The sequence below is a fragment of the Epinephelus moara genome, chromosome 20 (assembly GCF_006386435.1).
Source record: "Epinephelus moara isolate mb chromosome 20, YSFRI_EMoa_1.0, whole genome shotgun sequence".
NCBI classification, from domain to species: domain Eukaryota; kingdom Metazoa; phylum Chordata; class Actinopteri; order Perciformes; family Serranidae; genus Epinephelus; species Epinephelus moara.
Window position 1 is genome coordinate 45,728,313 of NC_065525.1, and position 10,605 is coordinate 45,738,917.

The 10,605-nt window shown below is 41.7% G+C and overlaps 1 protein-coding gene across 2 annotated transcripts in view; it reads right to left on the reverse strand.

Moving 5' to 3' along the window:
* The window catches only part of LOC126407499 (Golgi apparatus protein 1-like), a 60,156-nt gene that overhangs the window by 36,198 nt on the left and 13,353 nt on the right, over nucleotides 1-10,605 (reverse strand). For both annotated transcript variants that reach the window (XM_050072433.1, XM_050072432.1), the window contains exons 2-4: nucleotides 3,839-3,868; nucleotides 2,796-2,882; nucleotides 325-540 (exon numbers count right to left, since the gene is read on the reverse strand). In XM_050072433.1, the coding sequence (XP_049928390.1) occupies nucleotides 325-540; nucleotides 2,796-2,882; nucleotides 3,839-3,868 (333 nt within the window). The remainder of the gene's footprint in view (nucleotides 1-324; nucleotides 541-2,795; nucleotides 2,883-3,838; nucleotides 3,869-10,605) is intronic.

Consider the following 10,605-nt stretch of genomic DNA (forward strand, 5'->3'; position numbering starts at 1 on the left):
TCATTGGCATCCTCCCATGACCCTCTACCACTGTGCCAAATTTCACATGGATTGACCAAGTCAGTGAGGAGAAAAACGTGGAACACACACACACAGAAGTTTTGTCATTATATAGTAAGATAATCACGTCTTAATTTATGGCAGTCGAATCTGATGAATTTAAAACTCTCTGCTTATGTTTCTGATTAAAACATCAAAAGAATCAGAACCAGAATTTAATGAGAACGTTAAATGATTAATTGAATAACCTCAATCCTAAGCAGCACTGAAACCCTATTAAGAGTGAAAATAAATCGGTAACCGCTTTAAGTGTTTGCATCTCACCTTCTCTCCGGTGCTGATGCTGCCGCAGTGCAGCGCGTTGATGTCTTCACGACACTTGTCCATGAAGCCGCAGATCAGCCGGAAGTCGCTGAAGACGATGGTGGTCATCTTGGTGATGTACTGGTTGCACTGGTAGTCGCTGATGTTGCCGCGGTGATCCACCAGGCAGGACACCAGGTAGCCTTTCCCGAGCTCCTCCGCTGCACATTCTTTAATCTGAGTGAAGAGGGCAGACGGCTTTGTTAACTCTGCACAAGAACTGGAAGCACTTTGAATTTAACTTTGAAAAATATCTGAAGCTACGTGTAGAAAAACTTCATCTGTCACCTGATCTGGCCACATGTGTCAAGGGGAAAGGTAAAACTTCAGGTGCTATTTTAGACTTGTTATTTCCTGAATAAACATTTAACTAATTCAGTTATTTTTCTTACAATGACGTCTAAGTATCTTCTGTTCTCTGTGCAGATAATGTGGCCTAAATATTCAATCACTCATCTTTATTTTCAAGTTGAACAAAACGGGATCGCAATGGCAGCCTGGAGTGTGGTGCAGCTGCACCCGGTGGAAATGTCCCTCCAGGCTCCTTTAAAGTCAAGATGGCCGCGAAATAAAAAAAAAATGGTTATATATTAATCTTGTATAGTGCCTCACTTAGTGGATGGTAACATATCGGGTATAAAAATAATCTGCAGATGCTTCGGTTCAAAATGAGACCAAACTTTTCGATGGGCGACACTGTCACAGCTACAACGAAGACCAAAACGTGGCCTGTAACAGACAGCAAGGTTTGCTGCTTCCAGCTGAGCCGATTACTGGGAAACATGCAGCCCCTACCTGTCAGTTATGAAGAGTGAGGAGTCTTCAGTTAACGATATAAAACAGCTGATAAAACAGGTTTTTCAACAATTGTGAATCACCGCAACAGCAAGAGGTCCTCAAGCATACAGCCACAAATGTGCACACAAGATATTAAGACTGATCGGTCCAGTAGTTTGTGAATTGTAGAAGTAGTTTTGGAATGTGTAAATCAGAGTGACTATACACTGACGACTGCTTTTCATTATTTGTAGACACTACTTTGTGTCCATCTGCTCGTTTGCATGTTCATGTCTTTTTTTAACACGTTCTAAATAAATATGTAATATCAATATTAGCTGCGGACAAACAAACATTCACAATGAAATGCAGGATGCCCTTCAGGTTTAAGCCTAGTGGAGATAGTTCTATATGAAACCTGCTAACTGTAATAAAACCTGGCGTGCTGATGTTTGTGAGGGGAGAGCAGCTTCAGGAAGCTTCATGGGGCTCTGAGGCTTCTAAAAAACAAAATGAGCCTGATGGCTGATACAGACGCTTCAAACTGATCTCAAAGATTATTTCTTCCTGTGTGTTGTCATTTCTACAGTTACAACATGTCTGCTGTCTGCCCCAAAACTGACTAAAATGAACCACATTCAATTGAAGTTCAGATACTAAATTATTTAGTTGACATGAATCTACAAAGCGGGCTGAAGAGTTGTTTTTGAATGTCTTTCTAACACTTTGGGGAAGCACTACGAACTGTGCAACACTTCCAACTGCTGTCTGATTCACAAGAGAATGTTCTAATGATTTTACAGCGCAATGAGCAAATAAAGTTTTGAAGCTGAGTGGAATTTGCCCTTTTTATCCATGCTGCAAAGTATAAATGTCATCCGTGTGCAGAGAGCACAGTAGACAGAACAATGACAGAGAGAAGAAGAAGAAGAAAACAGCGAGCTACAGGTCCTGACTGACGAGGTGCAGAGGCCTTTCTCTGAGCTTCAGGTAAAGAATTTAAATGTGACAGAGAGAAACTGAACTTGGGGTCTAATATCCCAGTCTGTCAGTGCACTTCAGTTCCCACCAGCTCCTTGAAGATGCCAATTATTTCACTTTAAATGTGTGCAACTATTAGTGCAGCTCTTTGTGAGTTGGACTGTTTTAGCAGGACCGCTTTGGCACCAAATGTATGAATATCACCTTATTTAAATATGTGCAAACAGCACAGGAGCAATGTGACGCTGTTGCTTGGCAGCACAGTTAGGAGTGCAGCTGCTTTAATTACACCTTTCCTCCTTCTCTAATTTGTGCAGGTTTAGCTGCCACAAAAGGTGTGCCATCTTTTTGCGGATTCACCCATTTCTGCTTTGCCTTGAAATGAACAGTCTGCATAACCTAAATGAAGAGACATCTTATCTTCAGGCCTGATAGTCCTTCTGTTCAGTTTCTAGAAAGTACAAAACAAAATATTGCAGAAATTAAACGTGAGAAGAATAAAAACATGCTCCAAGCATTTCTGGTAGAAGAGGTGAAGAGGAGCAGGATAGTTCATGTCAGGCAGCTGTGTGTGGCTGGCTGAAGAGTGAGGTGAGAACACATGGGGATGATTCTGCACCCAAGTACAAGCACAATCTCTCAAAAACATATCTGTGTTGGTTTCAGCGACTGACCTCAGAGATGGTGGTCTTGCAGACCTCCACGGCGACAGACTCAAACTTTGGGTCGGTGGTCAGGTTCAGCTTGTAGTTCCACAGCAGCTGGAGGAGAGAAGATGACAAAACATGTGGATTAATCAGGTTTACAAAAGGACCATCATGCTGCTCGTGTCTCTCTCTGTTTGCATTCCCAAGACCTTCATTTGGACATTTTAATCAGCTCGTCAAAGACACAAATTGACTGATAAAAATCAAAACATTAAACCTTTTTAAAATGTATTCAAACAATCAGTTATTTTTTGTTTTATATTTGTGTTACAGATTTTTATTGTGTTTTGTGAAAATGCAACAATTGAATGTGGACTTTTATTTTATATTATATGAGTGTAAAATGTTGTATTTCATGTTGTCATACATTAAAAATATTGTAGATAAAAAAAAATATGACATTGAAGTGCTGTTGAAACAACAGATTTAGTAGGTTAAAGTTGACATGGTTGAAAGCTCAGGAAAAAGCGAGTCAGTGGACCTTCACCTGGGATTATTCTATCAAACTATTTTTTCAAAGGAGAAACTAACTAATGCTAACATTTTAAGCTAACAGTGTGATGGATGAAATGATAACAGCTCATGAGCTTGCATGTCATGTGGTTGAAAGCTCCAGAAAAAGTTAGTAAGGGTCAGTGATAGGCACGAGTACTCAATCACTACTTAATGACAACAGTCTGTGCAGCATTTTTGCTTCAGTGTTCTTTTCGTATGCTATCCTTACATTCATTTTTTTTTTTGTGAGTACTCGAGTAATAATTTATTAGGAGTATTTAAATATGGAAATTACTTAAAATGCCTAACCCTAGTAAAAGAACCTTAAACTGAGAACTTGTTTTTGGTCAAACCAGTTTAACCCAGACATCTAGATATCCACAGATCTGCAAATCAATTCTTATTCTGGTTGTTGAAGTGAATGACGGTATCAAAATGGTGCTCTATGCTTAACATACACTGGAATAACATGGTGCATGCTGGGAAATGGTGATTTAGCAGGTTAAGACACTTACATGGTTGCATTCAGCGGCAATCTCAGTGTCCTGAAAAAGAAGAAGAGAAAGGAGACGTTAGTTTTAAGATCATAAGGACGAAGCATGTGTCACAACAAGTCGACCACACTGACACTTCTAAAAGCTGTAAGAAGTGTGGAGACATGTTAGGCTGAGGGACACAACCAGTGTATCACCTGCAACCTGGAATAACCCATAACCCACTGCAAGCTTGTCTGCAGTGCAACACCTCTGTCGAGCACACAGGGCGCAAGCAAACTCTTCAGGATGGAGTGCGAAAGATTGTCCAGATAAACTATGAATGATGTCACAGTGCGAGGAGGGGATGAGATCTGTTTAGGCACCACTGAGACTCCTCCCTCTGCAAATTATTTATTTATAACTAATAGTTTTCTTGAGTTTTCATCAGTTCCTCGGCTGGAATAACAACTTTTGGTGATTGTCAACCTCGTAAAAGAGTCTCTCTTCATTCATGTTGACTACTGACTGGAGGGAAAACAAAAACTTCAAGAATGTCAGGGTTGATTTTGACTGATGAAAACAGTTTGGAAACAGACCAAGTGTGCTCAATTTACAAATAAGAGCGAGGGTGAGCGCTAAGCCTATTGGCTGATCCACAGAGCAGGTTAGAATATCTTCAGTCTGATGTTTGTGCATTTGCATCGTATCTAGTTAGGAAGACGTCTAAAGCTAGGTTTATGCTCGCCATTGTGCCCAGCGCAAGACGTGCACGGCAAAAATGAAATCATCATGTCTTTGGCTTCCAGTGCAAGTGCTCAAAAGCTGTCGCGGTGCTTGGTCCTGCGCTACGTGAAGTCAAATTACCTCAAATTATTGGAATAAAACAGTCAGCACACTGGAGAAAGAAGAGGCTTTTTGCTACAGGGTGTGGAAGAACATGAGGCATCAGCTCTCAAACCTAACTGATGGAAAGAGTGGCGGCCCCACTGGAAACAAAGCAGTATAGCATAATTTAACTTGGAGGTCAGCAGTAATAATCACAGTATACAAATGTAATGTTTGTCGGTGTTTACTACTCGTGCCAGGCAGCCTACTCTTCCGGTGACTTTCTTCAAGGCAACACTTGCTGACTCCTTGCTTATCCACAGAATATTCTGTTTGCACGCTCCCTGGTGTTTCAGATTATATTATGAACAACGCGTTGAACATAAATGCCTCTGTGCTCTCAGCCTACATGCCATCTACAGAGGCCCTCGCCACCATGTCTCGCATGAGTATAAACAAAGCTTAACAGTGCGTTCAGGCGGTTACTGCTGAGCTTAGCATTGGTGCAGACATAATGGTTAAACCAAGAGATGCAGCTTTGGTCCACTGGTCGGACACACCTTGGTAGGTGGCCTCCTTCCAGTGAGGCGGCCCCTGACTCAGGACGCAGCTTCTGTCAGACTTCCTGTTTCGACCAGCAGCAGCCAAACGCCTGCAGATCAGCGACTGCCCCTCGTCTTTAAAAACCAAATCACTGCTGTATTCCCAGAAGAGGACTGTGTGTGTGTGTGTGTGTGTGTGTGTGTGTGTGTGTGTGTGTGTGTGTTTGAAATCACAGCTCTGCAGATGGCCAAAGAGCTTCTGACTGTTTACCACATGGCAGCCGCACCACGGGCCAGGAATAGGCCGCCTGTGTGTGTTTGAATATTCATGTGTGTGTTCTATTCACGGTGTGTTTTACACACAAGTGTCACAATGCTCTTCACACAGACAGTAAACGCAGTGTGGCGGCGGAGGTGGGGGCTTCAGCCTGCTCACACTGACGAGGAGGACGGACAGATGTTATAAACAGCGCAGAGCTGACTCAGTGGTCAGCCGGGGTGAAAGAAAATAAATAAATGGTCCTGGAAATGTGACCCAGACTGACCCAACACCGCTGACACACCCACCACCAGAACAGAAAAGCAGCACCAGCTCAGATACAGCCTCTCGTTGTGTTCTTTATTCTAGTATTCAAGTATTGAATCTTTTTAGGAGGAGTCTCTTGACATGAAACAGCTTCTTTGTGATATTTAATCGGGTGGTTTCTGCCTGCATAGACACTGTTTTGTTTTTAGAAATTCTCAACATTATAACTGATGGATTCTCATCATTACACCTCAACTTGGATTATGGAAAAAAACCTCCACAGTCCAGCCCTAACCCACACTGCACTTAAGCCAGAAAACCTGTCACGTGTTAGAGCCTTAACTGGCATCATAACGTTATCATTTTCACTGACTTACACACAGTCACACTTCAGTAATAAAATCCTAACAAAGTGCAAAGTGTTTCCTGACTGTGCTGGCACTGGAACTGGGATCATACAGGGCCACAGTAGAAGAAGTGGTGCCAGAGTCTGGTCTGCTTCAGGAGCACTTTAACTGGTTTCTCTAGAGTTCAGCACCAGAGCTGAGAGCACTGGAGGGCTGAGCTGAAACAGGACACTCTTCTCTGTCTCCATTAGAGCTGCCCCTGAATAGTCGACCAAATGTTAGTCGACCAGAAAGCTCATTAGTCGACAAGATTTCATTTCACATGTGGCAGCCTGCCACGATTAAAACATCTGCCACCACATTTTGATTTTCGATTGTTGGACAAACACATCATTTGGTTATCCACACTGTTGCAGTGCAGCGCGTACTCTGAGCACATGCAGCAGCAGAACAGCAGCCGCAGGGAAAGTGAAATTTAACCGTTCATTTTGCTGGGTCTAAACATTCCTCTGCAGCAGCTGCTCCTCTTATCCATTAATCTAATCAGCTCTGATCGGATCAACTGATCAATTATCCACCCTGCGACTCAAAACTCTGCTACTAGGTTTACTGACATGTAAAAGCAAACTGATGTATTTATGTTACAATTCTCAAACTGTTTGTGGAGGCTCAACCCGTTATTCCGGTGCCTCTGACTTGCACCTGAAAGCAGCATTATGTTTCTGTTAAGTCAACACAGCGAATATCAGTGTCAGCTCAGAATGTACCAAAATAAAGCTGCTGGGGGGGGTTAAGGTGCACGGAGCCGACCTGTCTGACGCTGGATCAAACAGGATGGGACTTTTGTTTTATTTTCTGTGTTTTTTTGGAGCAGCCACTGCCCTGCAGGGAAAACCCCCGCTCTGCACACGCTCAGTCCACCTCTGGACTGAGCAGCCAAACATCACATCACTACTGCTGCAGAGAACAAAGTGGCTCATGCAGGCGTCTATCCAGCTCCATCAGGGGATCTGCACGTGTCAGAGAGCCAAAACCTCTCATCTGTTCAATTCTACGTTGATTTAAATGCTAAAATATACTGATGATAACAAAACCAGCATCTTTCTGACCAAACAGAGCTCATAACAGCTGGGAAAATGCTGTTATAAGGCAACAGGATATTAGCTGCTCAGGTGGATCAGAGCAGAGCTGTTGAATTGATCTAAGTTACATGTGTGTCAGTCTCAGTGAGCAGCTGCTAGAGATGTAATCTAACACAACAGAAGGAAATAAAACCAACACAGCGGACACACCCTGTCACATACTTTTGTCAGGCTGAACATTAAGGCTCTTTGTTTTACTCCTGCTCCGCTCGCTGAAAAAGCTCCATCTCATTAAATAGCTGCAGCTAAATTAAACTTAATCAGCTCTCCTCATTTTGTCTTGGGAAAACCGGCATGAGGTTGAGCTATAATTGGAAGTGGGTGAGAGGAAGAGTTGGAGAGAGAAAATGACACATGAAGTGATAGAAAGAGGAGAGAATCCAGAGGGAAGCCGGCCATTTCCAACACCTACTGAGTCATGAAGCACAGAGCAACAACAGCTGTGCGTTTGGATTTATACAGCCTTCATCTTCATCATCGCTTTATGAGCTCTGCTTCCCAAAATTGACAGCAATAATTAAGAGCCAGGCAGTCCCTCTTGTTTATGCCAATGTTATTATCATTATTATTATTACTGCCATGCAATCTGCCTTCCCATGCATGAAAATAAATGTTCAGATGCTTTGATCTGCAGGAAGTCCATCTCTCTGTTTTCCTCAAAAACTGTAAAACTAATTAAACCTATCTCCTCCCACATTTTCAGCTCGACTGACACACAACTGGCGACACAGCATCTTCCGACTGTCCTCTATAAACAATCTAGCCACATTTTTTAAATGTCAAAAATTGAGCCGACAGTGCATCAAAATGTTTTGGGGTAAACAGTAATAAAAAAACAGCTAAATCTTGTTGCATACATCTCAGGTGTTCATGAGTAGTCCAGGTGACAGGTGCCTAATCTGAGCTAATGTGCTTACTTTTTGTATAAATGCATAAAATTTGGCACAATTGCACAGTTCTGAGGTGTTAAAGGGAAATTTCGGTTTATTTCAACCCAACTCCTATCGTCCTAAATTTGTTTCAAGTCACTAGTGACAGAAATAATAGTTAGCATGTTAGCCGTTAACATGTAAACGTGTTGTCTTACCTTACCGGTGTGCTGCCATGTTTGTTGTTTATCATTTAGCTAAGGCTGCAACCGGTTCCATTCCTTGCAACAGAGGCATTCCTCTTCTGTGGGCATTGGGATACAGCATTCACAGGTACACCACCAATCTCCAGAGCTACGCAGCCCCTATTTATTTGAGCCAGAATACACTGACGAAGAGCTTCGTGAAATTGAAGAACGGAGGAGGAGAGAGANATGCTAACTATTATTTTTATGTCACTAGTGACTTGAAACAAATTTAGGACGATAGGAGACGGGTTTAACAAGTGAACCAGGTTTCATGCTTTTATGAACAAGTAAGCATCATTTTCACATATCACCTGGACTGGGAAAATGAAGACACAACTTTGATGTTTGGTTTGGTTAATTTTGACATTTGTGAATTGTACAGGATACAGGATATCGTNGGACGATAGGAGACGGGTTGAAATAAACCAAAATTTCCCTTTAACAAGTGAACCAGGTTTCATTCTTTTATGAACAAGTAAGCATCATTTTCACATATCATCTGGACTGGGAAAATGAAGACACAACTTTGATGTTTGGTTTGGTTAATTTTGACATTTGTGAATTGTACAGGATACAGGATATCGTTATTATCTCATATATTTTGAAAATCTATTGCAGTCAATGGAAATAAAACCATCAGTTTGGCACTTACGGAGCAAACACTTTTTGCAAAAACAAATTACAAACATATCTACACTGGGGGCTAACGTGTGTGCAAAACACAGAACTAAATCAAGCTAAATGCAAACTCTGTCAGAAAACAGCGGCGTGTATCGCAGCCTCTACGGAAGTGTTGTGGCGATTATCGGGGCCGATATTATGAATTTTTAGGGTTATCGGTATCGAAGAATTTTTCCACCAATATGCCGATATACAGTTTTGTTTTCCTTAGCTGCGCTGTTTTGCCCCTGGCGTGCTTCTCACTGCCTGCACGTACCACTCTAGGATCTTAAAAGCAAACTCAAGACTTACCGTTTTAGCCTGGCTTTCCTCCTTTATTTTATTTTATTATTTCTTATTGCTTATTTTATTTTTCAAATGTTGTATTTATGATTATTGTGTATCTATTTATTTATTTTTATCAATCTGTTTTTATTTAGCTAGCATATTAATAACTTTGTTATTTTTTTATTTTGAAAGAGTCTTTATCCCGCCTCCGGAGTTTCCTTACTCATGATAGAGTTTCCTCAGTTACCGTTTTTATGAGGGCTGTTATAATAGCCTGCTTCTGTTTAGCCCTTACCATTAGAGTCTCTGAATTTATGTGTGTGTCTAAGTGTGAGTGTGTGACTATGATTTTTACAGCAGACATATATTGGTTGCAAATATCGGCTATCGGTATCTCGGTTTCATAATAAAGCACCAGACCCTTGAAGCTATTTTGCTGGTGTGCAGGGTAATTGTCTCGTGTTTTACGTCCTCTGATCTGCTTTCAAACTATTTACAATGAATATCGACCAATTATGCTCAGTGGATGTTCAATCAGAGCAGCCTTATCTGAGGGTTTCAATTTATAATCCTTGCTCGTCCTGGACTCGTCTGTTTAGAGCAGATATGCGAGTTAACTGTGTATAGGGAGATTTTTTTATAGCAACGACGCAACAAATCCTCACATTTGAGAATCTGGACCAGAGAATATTTGGCTTTATTTCTGCATCTAAAAAAAAGGACTCAAATGAAGGATTAATATATTATCAAAACAGTTTCGATAACTTCCCATCTATTGACTGACAAACTGACTAACTCCTTTTAGTTTTAGCATTTAAATACATTTAAAGTTCATGCTTCAGAGACAAAAGCTGGTCTGGCAAAAAATAGACCGTGTGCATAGACATTTTGGAGCAGAGAAAGAGCCACAAATGAGACGCTTCGGTGGACATCAGGCAAGAAACGCAGCAGATCGTCTCAGGCAGTTGCCACAAAGCCAGAACATGATGCAGCCGCATCCTGTAACGTTCTGTGATTTCAATCAGCCGATCAAAAACAAACCATGGACGACTTGAGATCATTCAACATCACCAAACACCAACTGCGTTTCTTGATTCAGGTCAGTTAGAACAACTCTTTTATTTGACTCCCCACCCACAAAACACATGTGCTTTCTTTTCCAACGAAACAGCTGGGTAGGGCAGTATTTGGGTCAGGTGTGTGACAGATGTGTGTATGTGTGTGTGTGTGTGTTTCCACCACTGAGGACACACACAGAAAAGCCTGGAAACAGCTTGTGACACCGACATCTCATCAAACTGTGAAATCCAGCTGAAATCTTCAGAGCAGGACACACACACACACACACACACACACACA